The sequence below is a fragment of the Patiria miniata genome, unplaced genomic scaffold (genome assembly GCF_015706575.1).
Source record: "Patiria miniata isolate m_02_andy unplaced genomic scaffold, ASM1570657v1 HiC_scaffold_22, whole genome shotgun sequence".
In the NCBI taxonomy this organism is placed as follows: Eukaryota; Metazoa; Echinodermata; class Asteroidea; order Valvatida; family Asterinidae; genus Patiria; species Patiria miniata.
Window position 1 is genome coordinate 12829023 of NW_024037061.1, and position 17515 is coordinate 12846537.

Below are 17515 nucleotides of genomic sequence, written 5' to 3' on the forward strand. Positions count from 1 at the left end.
CGCGGAACATTTTGAAAAAAAAAAGATTGACGCGCATGATTAAAATCGATGCACGCGCTGACCAGAGACCGACTTATTTTTTTTTTTTGCCTTATACCGAATGACCTTTGACTTGGACTACTTCATCGAGATACCGAACTGGCTTGTTACAAAGACAGCATAAAGCGCGGCTCTTGAATAGTTGAACAGATTGCCGCCATATACGCCTGGTATTCATGCAAAGAGGCTACGGTTTTTGCACAGTTAAGCCCGGTTCATACTTCACGCGAAAGCAAGTGCGAAGCGAAATTCCTGTCGTCAACAATGGTGGACGCGCTTCGAACGTATTGTTGACGTCACAAATTTCACTTCGCTTTCGCGTGAAGTATGAACCGGGCTATAGATAAAAATCGTTCATACATCAAGCCATACGCATACCCTATATGCTCATCAGTGACAATATGTGATATCGTGCATGTTCGCAGCATCATTGGATATCCAATCAAGTGACAAAAAGCCTTTGTGGTATTACCACAAGTCCGAACCATGCTCAAATGGCTGCATCGTCAGTATAAAAGATGACGCAAACCAAGTTCTTGGTGACGTCTAGCAATAAGGGTTATTCTATAAATTTAGGGTCCAAAGTGTGGCATATTTCCTGCCCCTAATACCTCTGAACTTTGTAAGTTGCCAGTCATGTGTCATTACAAACATCTTCAAACTATTTGGGGGGGGGGGGTAGGTCGATTGTTTCACATAATCACTCTTAGCGGAAGAATACATTAAGGAGTGCAGCCAGCATTATAAAATCATAGATGTCAGATGTAACAGGGACAGGAAAAAATGCCACCCCAAATTTATAGAATGAACCATAAAACAAAATGCAGATATCAAAAATCTGAGCTTACTGGCAAGTGTAAAAACTACTGTCAAGTCCTAAACTACTACTGACTACAGATGTACACCATTAGATCAAGTACAAAGGTACTTCATTAGAAAAATTAACTATGCCATCCCACCAGTACTCTTAAAATTTATAACTCATTTTAGCCCACAAAGTAACAAGAGGAACAAGGTTTTGTAACATGCAGCATTGCAAGTGTGACAAGTCTGGTGCAAGTCTTATTCTGCCATTTGCAGCAGTTTGTGACACTGTAGAAAGTATGGGATAAAATACTGAATGACTGAGCTTTACACGGTATACACCGGCTGTTTGATTGTAAGGATCACTACTTGTAACAAATTTGAAGTCAGAATGGCATCTCTAATATGCAATGATTGTGTAAAAAGGCTGGTTCAAAATCGACCTGAGAGCGAACATGAACACATATTTGTGACATCATGGCAATTATTCGGGCTGCAAATTGTTACAAATGGAACGCATGTCAAATGTTTCAAAACATCAATTGGCTTCACATTCACATTAGCATTTGTTTGAACCGGCCTTCAGTCCAAGCCCGTTCAAGCCCATATACCAAACAAACACCCCCAACAAAATTTTAAAAGCGCATGCAAATTATCAATTTTTGACCTATCGTGGTGGTATCGCGTCAATGCAGCTTGTGAAATATTGTCGAATTGCATAATACTCAAATGGACGCGGAACGCGCAAAATCTGAGACAACAAAATTTAACGTACACATTTTCATAGGGTTGTCTAAGGGGCGTTACTAACGTTAGTCCAGACGTCAATTGCTGTATGTCATTAATGTCATTAGTATCATTATCAGTGATTGCCCCACGGCAAACTACGACAATGTTAAAGGGTCAAAGATGATCCCCTGAGAATAGGGGGATACTCCAGAAAGTCTGTCTTACCAGTCGTACACACTCTCCCAGTGAAACCCGCAGGGCACACGCACGTGAAAAAGCCAAAACCGTTGTGTTGGCATGTGCCTCCATTCTCACAAGGCGACGATTCACACGGCATTTGATCTAGATGACCAGTCAAATAATCAGTTATTCTCTGATGAAGTGGAGATGGGGTTCAGGTTATGTGACATGGCTTCAACATGGTTGAGCCAAAGGAATGTAAAGACGCCTCAGGCTGCCGCCATACGAGCTTTGTCTGACCATGGAGCACAGCCAGAGATCGAAAGGGTTGAATTTTGCGGAGGGAGGAAAACCGGAGGGCCCGTACAAAAACCCTCGCGGCACAGGAGAGAATCAATGAACAACTCTATTCACATATGGTCCGAGCCAGGAATCGAACCCGGGCCACAATGATGAGAGGCAAGCACTTTATGCACTAGCCACCCATGATGTGTCGAAATAATATGATAATACCCGATGATCAGTTCCTAGTACTCAGTTAAAAAGTGAGCAGAGTTTCTATTGAACATCTGGAACCAACTTTGTCTTTTACTCCAATCTAAGCAACACATTATTAAATTATGGAATTTGCGTCGGGGTGATACAATTCAATATTGGGTTTTGACCTTCACTGACATTGCGATACCCGCTGACATATCAGATTCTAACCAACCTGTCGACCCGGGCAAGCTTGGTGATCGACTGGTAAGAGAAGACGTCTGCAATAAGCAGGAGGTCGTGGGTTTCAGTCCCACCCAAGTGATTTTTTTCTCACAATCACTTGGGACAACATAAAATATGTCAGTGAAGGGCAAAACCTAATATTGAACATTATTAAATCTTACATGACTTATAAAAATCTTACACATTAAAGGTATAGTCCATCATTTGTAATTTATGCATTCTGTTCGTTTGAAGCAACGAAAGTGCTCAAAATCTAAAGGAGGGTACTGAACAACTAACCTACCTGATGAAGTTTCAGCTCAGCTTCAGCTGTATATTCCGAGAAAAAGAGCATTCTAGGATCTCGATTTCAAATCAAAAGTTGCTGAATCATGTTTTGAATTGGGCCTGAATTCAGCTTCTGATACACGTTCTCACTGAGCCGATTTCAGCTACGCGATGTCAAACACTGATCCGACAAATTATAGCAACCGCGCGCGCCTCGCCAAATAACAAAACGAACTACTAATTTAAATTTCCTACAGTGCATCTTAAGAAGCACCGTTGCAATGGAAAGGCCTTCTTTTGTTGATTTCTTCAAAATGACAGCTTGCCAGAAAGAATAATTTCACAGGGAGTTTAGTCCCCTTACTACCTTTCAACCAAGAATGTTTTTCAACAATAATGACGCCAGTTACTTTTCAGATAGCTGCAAATGATGGACTCTAGCTTTAATGAGTAATATTCTTGTTTCTTGATTACAAAAGAGAAATGTGGTGAACATTCCAGGCTCTCATCAGCTCAACCCAAGCAAACAAAGCCTGGTGAATATATGTTGAATGCCATAGTACCCCCGCAGTGGAACTTTTATACAGGTTTTCACAGGTTATTTTGACATTGTTACGCAAATAACATGAGATAACAATCACACCTAGCTCTGAAGGGTCATCAAACATACACATTTCCATTGCAGTGTCAGTAAAGTACAATGTGGATTCTATTTAAGGTGTGGTCAAAAGATGGGGGCTTTGGCTAATTTAATCAGCACTGACAATTTGTAGAGTGGATAGTAACACTCACTCAGCTGATGTTATCTCTGTCAGCCACTGCTGTGATTGATTCAAAATCTCTGGAAACTCATCTTGTAGCACACTTACTCACATAATATAACCTGGGAAAAAATGTTGCAGACTGACGTCACTTTTTCTTCTTATATCATCTCAATGAAGGTCATTCGTTGCAAAAATGATAAGACATGAATCTGGGACTGAGAAACATTTCCAATTTTGTTAGGAAATACTTTTCTGGACTCTCCATAGACTTTGTACACAATTGCGGAAGTGGCATCAGGTTCCATTTTTTTTTCCTATAACTGTTCCAATACGGGCACATATGCCAACATAAGAAAATAATAAAGGCATCAATTAACTTTGCCTAAAGAGATATACTCACAGATTTCACAATGGACACCAATGAATCTTGGAGGGCAAATACAAGCGTAGCCTCTTCCAACTTCGTAAGGTGAACAGACAGCATTGTTCTGACATGGGCTAGAGTCACATGCAGTACCCGCTGTGAGTAAAAGACAAAAAGGAAACAGAAATATTGATACTATCCGCTCCGTTCACAAGTACCCCCTCACCGGCAAAGAAAGTACAGTTGGGGTGACCGACCGACGCCATCTTGCCTGACTGCAATTTTGCCGCGACGCGCGGCCGTACCGCTGCGTGTACATTGTACAAATCCCCTGCAGCTGCTGGTGTACGTGCGTCACACACAAGGAACGGTGCGCGTCAACCAGCTTAAATGTCCCACCCATGGGGACGTCGTTGCTAGGTAAAAGGGTGCCCTCTTTCGCTGATGGCAGCGCACGAAACCCATATCAAGGACAAAATGTAAATCAGTATGGACTAACAAAGTAGCTTTAAACTACCTTTTCTATACACTGCATCTAAATTTGAAATCTCAGTTAGGATAATTTGAATTTATAATTTTCCATTCTTGCCTGGCTACACAGACTGGGTTGACAGCTTTTAAAGCACTGTGTTCAGGTTTGCACTGTTCTAGGCTTTTGTGTCTATTTCAAGGTGACTATATCAGTAAATATTTACCCGACCTGAAGATAATTCATGTTGTGAAACGCTTTGAGACTTTGGTATACAGCTCTATAGAAGCACCACACTATAACTATTATCATGATGAACGATGATCTATAAGACTATAGATGGCATCCATGTTGCTTTTTTTTTCTGAAGTATTGATGCTGCACTTTTAAATGTATATGAGCAAGCTGTTTTGTTTACGCCACTAAAATAGCTACGTTTGTTTTAGTCCACTCATTAAAAACAAATGTAGCAGCAAAGGCAGCAATGATAATGGGTGGTCTATTTTATCAGAGTACGGCAAAATTCCACCAAATAAAACACCAGTTTGGAAATTATTATTCTCAAGCAACACATGGTTGCAGTTCTTGTACAAGCCTTGGGTTTTTTTTAAACCAAGGTCAGTCATAATTATTTTGCATTACAATTCTTTAAAATTATGTGCAATGTGCAAGGGTACGGAACAAGAATGATCAACCAGTAAGCCAATGTCAACAGTCACATTGGCATATATCTACTGATTTGAAGACTGGACTTTATTCTGCACCAGGAAAAATTTGCTTTCAGGTGGTTAGTTTCTGCAATATCTATGAAATCTACTTACTGACAAATGCAGCACAATCCAAACATTTTCCTCCACTAGGCTCCATTTTTCTATTTCTCTTTCCCCTCCCCAACCCCAACTCAAACAGAAAACTAAAGTCTTGTTAGAGGTGAGATGCGGCCAGGAACTACCAGCAAGCCAGAAGGGGAGCGATGATGATGACAGGCACCTGAACTTACCAGGGATCACAGTTTGACAAGTTTTGCCAAAATAGTTGGCGGTGCAAAAGCAGAAGTAGGTGATCTCCGATTCATGTTCTCTGTAACATGTTGCCCCGTTTTGGCAGGGGCTTGGGTTACACGGGTGGGTATTGTCGACTGACGTGAATGAATGGAAAGGCGACATGCAGGTATGTGAAATGGATACAGGATGAACACGAATAACAGAGACAGACTAAACCGTAACGCCACGTGAAATAAGCATAGAAATGTCACGTGCAGAAGAATGGGGGGAAAACAGGCACAAATGAAAACAATGATGGACATACAGTAACAGCTGATGCACAAATGATAGTTTGATGGAAGGAAATACATCGGGGATTTAGTCACCAAGTCCAACACATGTCCAGTCACCAGCACAGTGGATGAACAACTACAAAGGAATGCTTTGTCAAAGCTCATTCAAATAGCTTCCAAGTTGAATTGGGACTGGAGGACTTGTGATGGACTTGCAGGGACAAGTGATGGACTAGACTACATCCCTGTAATACATCTTAGTTCTCATGAGTGGAAGCAGTTCGTGGAAAACAGAGTGGAAGTACAAAGTTACGGTGGAACAACTGGGATCTTTCCACTCATTTCAAACAAAATATAAGGATGTTAAGGAAAGAAAAGGGATTAGGTTATCATATTTTTACCACATCTTGAATGGTCAGTTTTGTTAATATTTTTGTTCAAGAGGCAACCGATAGAGATAAGGTGAGAAAGTGACACAACGGAATAGAGGGTATGTGCATGTATGGAGCCATGGGTGTGCAAGGTGAATGACACTGGAAATCAGGAAGTTAATGGGATGTTAAATGTCTGGGGATGGCAAAAGAAGGAATTTTGCTTTGCTGTGACAGATGGTCCGTGGATGTGGACTCAAACCCACAACCTGCATCAGTGAATCTGCTGTCTGGGGGAAAATCAGTGGCATAAAGCATGCATACACTTGCAATCAAACCAAACCTGGGTGAGTGATTAAGACACCCATCCCAGACGGGTACAGTCCTTGTTCCGGGGCCGATTTCATGAAATGGTAAGATGCATCTAAGGAAGGGTAACTTGTCTCAACTCGCGGCTCGTCCTAAGATCGATTTCACCAAACTTAAGATGCTCAATACATCCTATCTTCCTTAGCAAGGAAGCTGAACTCGTCTTCTCTTAAGATCGGTCTGAGGGTCACCTTATCTCCTTAATGCTAGGCTCATTTGTATAGTCGTCCGGAAATCATTACAATATCTTCTTGTTAAAGACGAATGCTGGCTTAGAGTAATAGTTTCAAGAAAGAAAACCGCTGTAGAGACAGATTTGAAAAGATTTCTGATATGTGGGTAGGTTTAATGAAAATAAATTATTTACAAGATGTAATTATATGCCAACAACTAGTCGACTTTTTAAAATAGAGTGACGAAATGGGGACCAAGAATGACTCTATCGCATCTTGTGTAGAACTACCTTGTGTTTAAAATCTATTGAGAACAGTAATTTTTCTGGCCAAAGTTCTTGTTCTATGTGCATGTGCATGTTTGTTTTACCGCTTGACGTAAAAGTCATTGAAAAGAAACCAATTTCGCGCGCAAGAAATTGGTCTTGCGCGTTTATTTCCAATAACTGTCAAGCGGTAAATTGTCAAGCGGTAAAAACAAACATGAAAGAGCCATCAAATTGGTAGTTTTGATGCGTCTTTGATCAATCTTAGAACGCGTCTTAGCTAAGATCAATCTTCGAGCGGGGACTCATCTTAAGTCCTAAGATGAGTTGCAAGATAAGACAAGTTTCGTGAAATTGGCTCCTGGTTCGTTTAACCACTTTAATTTTTTCGCTCTCAAACACATAATTGTTATATTTTTATAAAGTCCCATATCTTTGGCAAATCCTTGTTCATACAAACCACACAGACATTAAAATTTTCATCAAAATTGGCTGACTGAAGAGATCCAATGTTCTGACACGGTACACTACAGGATAGTATCAGATAGAAAAGATTTCTTTTTTTTTTAAATGTTCTCACCGGGAATGTTGCAGGTAGGACCTGTGAACTCAGCAGTACACATGCAGTTGAAACTTGTCATTTGATCAAAACAGGTCCCTCCATTCAGACACGGCTGACTTGAGCAAATACCTGAAAGTTGCATATTGTTATAGTCATATAAGGCACACAAAAAAAGGCTCCGGTTTCTGGTATGCGCGCGTCGCCGTAGCCATGCGCATCGGCAAAATGAAAAAGTTTTTTTTTCAATGAAAGATGATGTCTCAAAACCGCCAAACTCACTGCTTTGACTGGAATCCTGCTGCTGCACAATTTTAACGTGTTTTTAGATGGGGTTGCGATCGAGAATAAGCTTTATGTGGCCTCTCTGGACTCCCATTTATTTGCACTAAATTTAGTCGGGCACCATTTGCAGTCATCAGCCGACATTTGAAGGAAAAAATCGGTAAAAAAAAAAAAAGCCACTTTTTGGGGCAAGCTCCATACCAGAAACCGGAGACTTTTTTTTTTGGCCTAATGATCAACTTTATTTTGTTCCATTAACCCTATGGGCTCCATGCACAAGACCTTTTCAACAACCACAAAAGGAGAGTTGGGGGAGACCTAGATTGGTTCCCAGTCCATCCACTGCGTATTTCGAATGTTTCAAAGTTATTGGGGGCGGGGATTAGTCTGGGAGACCATTGCAAGATAAATTCGAACACATTCGCGTGCCGACAATGCTTACGCAAAGACGCGCACTGTAGCTAATAACTTTGGCATATTGAAGAAGTTGTGCATACTTCGCGCACGAACACATGCTGTGTGTCCCGTCCACGGGGCTCTCAAAAGTGGTAAAAAAAACGCCCTCTTTTGTTGGCACACGGAGCTGAGGCCAAGTTCGCGCAAGGACTATAGTTGACCAATGGTTAACTAACGTTTGCCCAAACTTTGTCTAGTCGACGGTGGTTGACTACGCTAGTCGACTATTTGGAACCAGCCTACTGGGGTTGGTTGCTTCGCTGGTAACCAATAGCCGCGCGCATTCATAACGCTAGCAGAGAGCCAGGATCCAGAAGTTTTGCGATGACATTTTGACCAGCGTTTGACTAGAGACGTTCGCATGTTGCTATTAGTGCGCAGGCATAAGGTACGTCACAAATCAACCTCTAGTCGACTAATGGTCCTTGCCCGAACTTGGCCCAAGTTTGCATGCTGAATTGATTGGGAGTTTAGAGAGCCCCATTACTTTACAGGAGCAACCATTCAATTCATGAAGTGATCAATTGTTCGGTCGGTTTGCTTCTATGATCTCACCATGCCAATTCAAGCATGGAAGGGTTAAAAAATAAATTTAACAAGTGACATATGAAAATAGCTATTAGGACTTTACCCAACCTACTCCTGCTCCATGTGGGATGGGGGACATTGCTAATTAAGGCTTTGAAATTAGAGGCAGGATTTCAAGAAAAAGGATCATAATTTTCACAGCCTATGAAAACGTGTCAAAACTTCACAAGCATTTTCAACCGCTCTCCCATTTTTTTTTTTGTATTCAAATTTTGTTCAATTCTTATGAGTTGCTGTGAAAAAAACGAACACTTGGTTAAATGCAACCATCAGTATACAATTTGGTTTTGTTTTGTAAATTACGTGTACTTATGTTGTTTATTTGGAGACCATTTCGGGCATGCTCCTAAACAAATATGATGGTAACTTACCCGGTGGAATTTCGCAGTCTGCCCCGTTGTAGCCAATGGGGCAGACACACATGTGCACCAGATCAGAAATTTGCCTACAGGTGCCGCCATTCAGACACGGATTGATGGCACATAAATCTACACAAATAGATATCCAAGGAGGAGTTACAGGTTATTAGCGTCACTATTTGACAAGGGGAAAAGATGATCAACTTAGGGGGAGGGGGGCAATCAAAATACACAAAGATGCAGCTGCAATGCACAAAACAAAGAGATCTCTGTCTGTGGCTCATAGCTGCGCTTATAACGGGAGGGAGAATTAACAAAAGTATATTCCTTCAGTAGGCATACTATGAAAGCTTTGGCAATGGCTACGACCTTTGATCACAACTCCTCAACCCCTTGACATGACATGAGCCCCAGTCACACATTCACGGTTTGGAGCTACGGATATCTACGGTTTAAACTTCGTGTTAAACCGTGGGAATACTGTATTCATCCTTAGTACGTCCGTGGTTGTCCGTCATCTTCCTTGGGTATTCGTGGAGGGGCTACGGAACTTTTAAACTTGTCCAAACTTCCGTGGTGAATCGTCATGAAAATCAATCCGTATAGTGCAACCGTGGGACATCTGTAGGACAACCGCACTAATTTGTAGTGTTATTCGTACTCTTGGAGATTCGTAGCTCATTCGTGGTAGAATATCTCTACAAGATCGTTATACGACTGTCCTACGGATATGCCCGGATATGCTAGGGTTCTGCCAAGGTTGTACTACAAATATGTATGCTTTATTCGTAGGAAAACCTTGGTCATCTATGGCCCAATCGCAGACAACCATGGCGTTAACGTCATTATTCTTAGTAATACCGGCGATATTCTTCAACAATCCGTTTATATTCTTGACAAACCGTGGTGTATTTGTACAGAAACCTTAGGACAGCCGTGGCTATCCGTCCTGAAACCGTAGTGCATTCTTAGAAAGTTGACTTCTCCACGAATCTCGATGGTTCATTGTGATCGATTGATTCTTGGTAAATCGTGGATATTCGTAGCTCCAAACGTAAATGTGTGACTGGGGCTATACATTGCAATTTGGGAAAAGAAAGTTGAGGGTTAGGAAATCAAAATATGTTTGGTATCAACGTTATACATTATGGTGATTATAAAAAGTCAGTTTAGTATTTTTGTACAATATAAACTTTTATGTCTGATTTTTCTTCTCCACACTATTTTCAGTGACACATCAGTACTTGCAATTAAAGTGGGTTTTTGTTAAGGCTGAAACCATTACAAATTTGGACTCAAGACTAAACATCAAACCAGTCAGCTTGGAAAGCCTGGATCAGACTTAAAAATGCATCCACAAGACTACAGTACAAAGTATATATTCTCTGAGTCCAATGTTATTTTTTGCACAAGTTTTGAAAAAAAGAATCTCGTACCTGGAGGAGTTGCACAGAATTGTCCAGTGTAGCCGTTGAAGCATTGGCAAAAAGCCTGGTTTGCCACAAAGCTGCATATTCCGTTATTCCGACATGGATTGGGCTGACAGCCAGCTAAAATGTGGCAGAATATGAATGAGCAAAATAAGTATTTCTTGAGTGCACTTGTTTGTTTTTTTTTCAAATTGGTGTTGATCAAATCACGGATCCTCTACACAGGATAAACAACTTCCCCTTATTTCTGGTAACATGCGTAACATCGTGCGAACGCGAATGCGACGCACACGCACGACTGCAAAGTCAAATTTGTAGGGCGCCAGCTAGCTGTTGGAAAGTGCTCCCTTATTACAATATAATACTGCTTAGTGTCTTGAAATCTGAGCCATTGTTGCCCTTACTTTGAACGTTCCTCACAAGAAATTGAGATTTATTTACCAACGTCACAATGAGTTCCTGTGAAACCTGCTGGACACACACAGATGTACTGGTTTGATGTGCTGCCTTGGAAACAATTGCCACCATTTTGGCACGGTGATGGTTGGCAGGGATCTGTAATTGATTAATTTTATTTTAAAAAAAGAGGAATTTTTGATAAACAAAAAAGAAAAGGTAAAGTTGTTTACAATGAAAAGTGAACGTGTGCCCTGAACATTCTCCTTTACGGATGATCACTGCATTTAACAAGTGATCCACAAATCACGTGTTGCCTTTATTTGCAGTCTAGGCTTATATGTTTTGTGTTGCAGTGACCCTAGGGTCCCCTAGGGACACTGCATCCAATTTTTCTCAAAAAGATAGCCTAAACTTTAACAGACGGTCATAAGGAGATACAGAGATACAGAATTTAGGATTAGTAAGTGTCCCCCAAAACTTTGTTCGGGGGACAGAAACACTTGGTGATCAAACAGAAGAACTAAAGTGGTAACTTACCAACAGGGCTTTCACATCGAGTTCCTGTGAAGCCTGTTGGACACGAACAGAGGAACATGCCTGATGTGCTGCCTTGGAAACAAGTGCCACCATTCTGGCATGGTGATGGTTGACAGGGATCTATAATTGATTGGTGAAATACAAATGACGAATTCAGTACAAACTTTTCAGATGGATCATGTCAGATATTTACACACAAAAAACAAGTTTGTACATATGTTTATTTACTGAAAAAAAGCTGCTCTTAAAATTCCTTTTTTAAAGATGACCACTAGGTGATCAAACTGAAGACCTAAAGTGGTTATTACCAACGGGGATTTCACATCGTGCTCCCATGAAACCTGTTGGACACGAACAGAAGAACCCGCCTGATGTGCTGCCTTGGAAACAAGTGCCACCATTCTGGCAAGGTGATGGTTGACAGGGATCTATAATTGATTGGTGAAATACAAATGACAAATTCAGTACAAACTTTTCAGATGGATCATATCAGATATTTACAAAGAAAACCAAATTTGTATATGTTTATATATTGAAAAAAAGCTGCTCTTAAAATTCCTTTTTTAAAGATGACCACTAGGTGATCAAACTGAAGACCTTAAGTGGTTATTTACCAACGGGGATTTCACATCGTGTTCCCATGAAACCTGTTGGACACGAACAGAAGAACCCGCCTGATGTGCTGCCTTGGAAACAAGTTCCACCATTCTGACATGGTGATGGTTGACAGGGATCTATAATTGATTGGTGAAATACAAATGACAAATTTGGTACAAACTTTTCAGATGGATCATGTCAGATATTTACACACAAAAAACAAGTTTGTACATATGTTTATTTACTGAAAAAAAAGTTGCTCTCAAAATTCCTTTTTTAAAGATGACCACTAGGTGATCAAACTGAAGACCTAAAGTGTTTATTTACCATCGGGGATTTCACATCGTGTTCCCATGAAACCTGTTGGACACCCACAGAAGAACCCGCCTGTTGTGCTGCCTTGGAAACAAGTGCCACCATTCTGGCATGGCGATGGTTGACAGGGATCTATAATTGATTGGTGAAATACAAATGACAAATTCAGTACAAACTTTTCAGATGGATCATATCAGATATTTACAAAGAAAACCAAATTTGTACATATGTTTATATATTGAAAAAAAAGTTGCTCTTAAAATTCCTTTTTTAAAGATGACCACTAGGTGATCAAACTGAAGACCTTAAGTGGTTATTTACCAGTGGGGATTTCACATCGTGTTCCCATGAAACCTGTTGGACACGAACAGAAGAACCCGCCTGATGTGCTGCCTTGGAAACAAGTGCCACCATTCTGGCATGGTGATGGTTGACAGGGATCTATAATTGATTGGTGAAATACAAATGACAAATTCAGTACAAACTTTTCAGATGGATCATATCAGATATTTACAAAGAAAACCAAATTTGTACATATGTTTATACATTGAAAAAAAAGTTGCTCTTAAAATTCCTTTTTTAAAGATGACCACTAGGTGATCCAACTGAAGACCTTAAGTGGTTATTTACCAGTGGGGATTTCACATCGTGTTCCCATGAAACCTGTCGGACACCCACAGATGAACCCGCCTGATGTGCTGCCTTGGAAACAAGTGCCACCATTCTGGCATGGTGATGGTTGACAGGGATCTTGGGCTAAAAGGTGAATAAAAAACGGTCTCTGAGTGTGTGCAAGTTTTGGTTTTGAAGCACACTGCTTCTTACTGGAGTAACATCAGTAATGGTAGCAATAACATTTGCACAAATTGATTTGAATTTGTAAATAGGTCTTTCCACACAAACGGTAAAAAAGTGTGACAATTAGAGGGAACCATGGACAGGAGTCGACATGAAGTAATCCGTCATGTTTTCCCTCTTTCTACATCCAATATCAAGATTTATCAAGCAAAATATTGACAAAGAAAAGAAAAGGTACATTTGTTAACGATGAAAAGTGAACAAATATACCTTACAAAAGGTATGTGGGAATAGCTCACAGCTTTTAATTAAAGAACTGAATTTTGAAAATTTCAAAAACTTTCCACCCCAAAAAGTCATCAAACTTGCAATGGATATGCTAATTACCTATGGGGTTTTGACATCGATCTCCTGTTAATGTTAGCAGACAAGTGCAAGAGATCACCACCCCAGACTGGACACAATTCCCACCATTCAGGCAAAGAAAACAAATTAATGTTGTACCAAACCAAATTGTATTTAAAACAACTCCAATCTGGGTGATCAAACTAAAGAACAAAACTGTTTATTTACCAATGGGGCTTTCACATCGAGGTCCTGAGGAACCTGCTGAACACACACGTATATGTATGAACTCTCCAAAAATGGACTCTCAATAGCAAACTCTTGGTGGCGCAATCTTTGTAAATCGCCCAAATTGAACCTACTTACCAACTGTGTCTTGACATTGAGTTCCTGTGAAGCCTGTTGGACAGGTACAGATGAACCCGCCTGATGTGCTGCCTTGGAAACAAGTGCCACCATTCTGACATGGTGATGGTTGACAGGGATCTTGGGCTAAAAGGTGAATAAAAAACGGTCTCTGAGTGTGTGCAAGTTTTGGTTTTGAAGCACACTGCTTCTTACTGGAGTAACATCAGTATTGGAAGCAATAACATTTGCACAAATTGATTTGAATTTGTAAATAGGTCTTTCCACACAAACGGTAAAAAAGTGTGACAATTAGAGGGAACCATGGACAGGAGTCGACATGAAGTAATCCGTCATGTTTTCCCTCTTTCTACATCCAATTTCCTATTAATTGATTGATTTAATATCAATGAAATATACTTGATAAACTTTACAGATTGATCAAGCAAAATATTGACAAAGAAAAGAAAAGGTACATTTGTTAACGATGAAAAGTGAACAAATATACCTTACAAAAGGTATGTGGGAATAACTCACAGCTTTTAATTAAAGAACTGAATTTTGAAAATTTGAAAAACTTTGCACCCCAATAAGTCATCAAACTTGCAATGGATATGCTAATTACCAATGGGGTTTTGACATCGATCTCCTGTTAATGTAAGCGGACAAGTGCAAAGGATCACCACCCCAGACCGTGGGACACAATTCCCACCATTCAGGCAAGGAAAACAAATTAATGTTGTACCAAACCAAATTGTATTTAAAACAACTCCAAACTGGGTGATCAAACTAAAGAACAAAACTGTTTATTTACCGATGGGGCTTTCACATCGAGGTCCTGAGGAACCTGCTGAACACACACGTACATGTATGAACTCTCCAAAAATGGACTCTCAATAGCAAACTCTTGGTGGCGCAATCTTTGTAAATCGCCCAAATTGAACCTACTTACCAACTGTGTCTTGACATTGAGTTCCTGTGAAGCCTGTTGGACACCCACAGATGAACCCGCCTGATGTGCTGCCTTGGAAACAAGTGCCACCATTCTGACATGGTGATGGTTGACAGGGATCTTGGGCTAAAAGGTGAATAAAAAACGGTCTCTGAGTGTGTGCAAGTTTTGGTTTTGAAGCACACTGCTTCTTACTGGAGTAACATCAGTAATGGAAGCAATAACATTTGCACAAATTGATTTGAATTTGTAAATAGGTCTTTCCACACAAACGGTAAAAAAGTGTGACAATTAGAGGGAACCATGGACAGGAGTCGACGTGAAGTAATCCGTCATGTTTTCCCTCTTTCTACATCCAATATCCTATTAATTGATTGATTTAATATCAATGAAATATACTTGAAAAACTTTACAGATTTATCAAGAAAAATATTGACAAAGAAAAGAAAAGGTACATTTGTTAACGATGAAAAGTGAACAAATATACCTTACAAAAGGTATGTGGGAATAGCTCACAGCTTTTAATTAAAGAACTGAATTTTGAAAATTTCAAAAACTTTCCACCCCAAAAAGTCATCAAACTTGCAATGGATATGCTAATTACCTATGGGGTTTTGACATCGATCTCCTGTTAATGTTAGCGGACAAGTGCAAGAGATCACCACCCCAGACTGGACACAATTCCCACCATTCAGGCAAAGAAAACAAATTAATGTTGTACCAAACCAAATTGTATTTAAAACAACTCCAAACTGGGTGATCAAACTAAAGAACAAAACTGTTTATTTACCGATGGGGCTTTCACATCGAGGTCCTGAGGAACCTGCTGAACACACACGTATATGTATGAACTCTCCAAAAATGGACTCTCAATAGCAAACTCTTGGTGGCGCAATCTTTGTAAATCGCCCAAATTGGACCTACTTACCTACTGTGTCTTGACATTGAGTTCCTGTGAAGCCTGTTGGACAGGTACAGATGAACCCGCCTGATGTGCTGCCTTGGAAACAAGTGCCACCATTCTGACATGGTGATGGTTGACAGGGATCTTGGGCTAAAAGGTAAATAAAAAATGGTCTCTGAGTGTGTGCAAGTTTTGGTTTTGAAGCACACTGCTTCTTACTGGAGTAACATCAGTATTGGAAGCAATAACATTTGCACAAATTGATTTCAATTTGTAAATAGATCTTTCCACACAAACGGTAAAAAAGTGTGACAATTAGAGTGAACCATGGACAGGAGTCGACATGAAGTAATCCGTCATGTTTTCCCTCTTTCTACATCCAATTTCCTATTAATTCATTGATTTAATATCAATGAAATATACTTAATAAACTTTACAGATTTATCAAGCAAAATATTGACAAAGAAAAGAAAAGGTACATTTGTTAACGATGAAAAGTGAACAAATATACCTTACAAAAGGTATGTGGGAATAGCTCACAGCTTTTAATTAAAGAACTGAATTTTGAAAATTTCAAAAACTTTCCACCCCAAAAAGTCATCAAACTTGCAATGGATATGCTAATTACCTATGGAGTTTTGACATCGATCTCCTGTTAATGTTAGCGGACAAGTGCAAGAGAACACCACCCCAGACTGGACACAATTCCCACCATTCAGGCAAAGAAAACAAATTAATGTTGTACCAAACCAAATTGTATTTAAAACAACTCCAATCTGGGTGATCAAACTAAAGAACAAAACTGTTTATTTACCGATGGGGCTTTCACATCGAGGTCCTGAGGAACCTGCTGAACACACACGTACATGTATGAACTCTCCAAAAATGGACTCTCAATAGCAAACTCTTGGTGGCGCAATCTTTGTAAATCGCCCAAATTGAACCTTACTTACCAACTGTGTCTTGACATTGAGTTCCTGTGAAGCCTGTTGGACACCCACAGATGAACCCGCCTGATGTGCTGCCTTGGAAACAAGTGCCACCATTCTGACATGGTGATGGTTGACAGGGATCTTGGGCTAAAAGGTGAATAAAAAATGGTCTCTGAGTGTGTGCAAGTTTTGGTTTTGAAGCACACTGCTTCTTACTGGAGTAACATCAGTATTGGAAGCAATAACATTTGCACAAATTGATTTGAATTTGTAAATAGATCTTTCCACACAAACGGTAAAAAAGTGTGACAATTAGAGTGAACCATGGACAGGAGTCGACATGAAGTAATCCGTCATGTTTTCCCTCTTTCTACATCCAATTTCCTATTAATTGATTGATTTAATATCAATGAAATATACTTAATAAACTTTACAGATTTATCAAGCAAAATATTGACAAAGAAAAGAAAAGGTACATTTGTTAACGATGAAAAGTGAACAAATATACCTTATAAAAGGTATGTGGGAATAGCTCACAGCTTTTAATTAAAGAACTGAATTTTGAAAATTTCAAAAACTTTCCACCCCAAAAAGTCATCAAACTTGCAATGGATATGCTAATTACCTATGGAGTTTTGACATCGATCTCCTGTTAATGTAAGCGGACAAGTGCAAGAGAATGCACCACCCCAGACTGGACACAATTCCCACCATTCAGGCAAAGAAAACAAATTAATGTTGTACCAAACCAAATTGTATTTAAAACAACTCCAATCTGGGTGATCCAACTAAAGAACAAAACTGTTTATTTACCAATGGGGCTTTCACATCGAGGTCCTGAGGAACCTGCTGAACACACACGTACATGTATGAACTCTCCAAAAATGGACTCTCAATAGCAAACTCTTGGTGGCGCAATC

At 39.9% G+C, this 17515-nt stretch overlaps 1 protein-coding gene across 1 annotated transcript in view; it reads right to left on the reverse strand.

Moving 5' to 3' along the window:
• The window catches only part of LOC119730093 (neurogenic locus notch homolog protein 1-like), a 72145-nt gene that overhangs the window by 17109 nt on the left and 37521 nt on the right, over positions 1 to 17515 (reverse strand). Inside the window, exons 24-40 of the mRNA XM_038202876.1 lie at positions 16617 to 16742; positions 15688 to 15813; positions 14760 to 14963; positions 13829 to 13954; positions 12950 to 13075; positions 12641 to 12760; positions 12332 to 12451; positions 12022 to 12141; positions 11716 to 11835; positions 11408 to 11527; positions 10913 to 11026; positions 10478 to 10591; positions 9054 to 9170; positions 7375 to 7485; positions 5340 to 5477; positions 3907 to 4026; positions 1798 to 1914 (exon numbers count right to left, since the gene is read on the reverse strand). Coding sequence (XP_038058804.1) covers positions 1798 to 1914; positions 3907 to 4026; positions 5340 to 5477; positions 7375 to 7485; positions 9054 to 9170; positions 10478 to 10591; positions 10913 to 11026; positions 11408 to 11527; positions 11716 to 11835; positions 12022 to 12141; positions 12332 to 12451; positions 12641 to 12760; positions 12950 to 13075; positions 13829 to 13954; positions 14760 to 14963; positions 15688 to 15813; positions 16617 to 16742 — 2139 coding nt within the window. The remainder of the gene's footprint in view (positions 1 to 1797; positions 1915 to 3906; positions 4027 to 5339; positions 5478 to 7374; positions 7486 to 9053; positions 9171 to 10477; positions 10592 to 10912; positions 11027 to 11407; positions 11528 to 11715; positions 11836 to 12021; positions 12142 to 12331; positions 12452 to 12640; positions 12761 to 12949; positions 13076 to 13828; positions 13955 to 14759; positions 14964 to 15687; positions 15814 to 16616; positions 16743 to 17515) is intronic.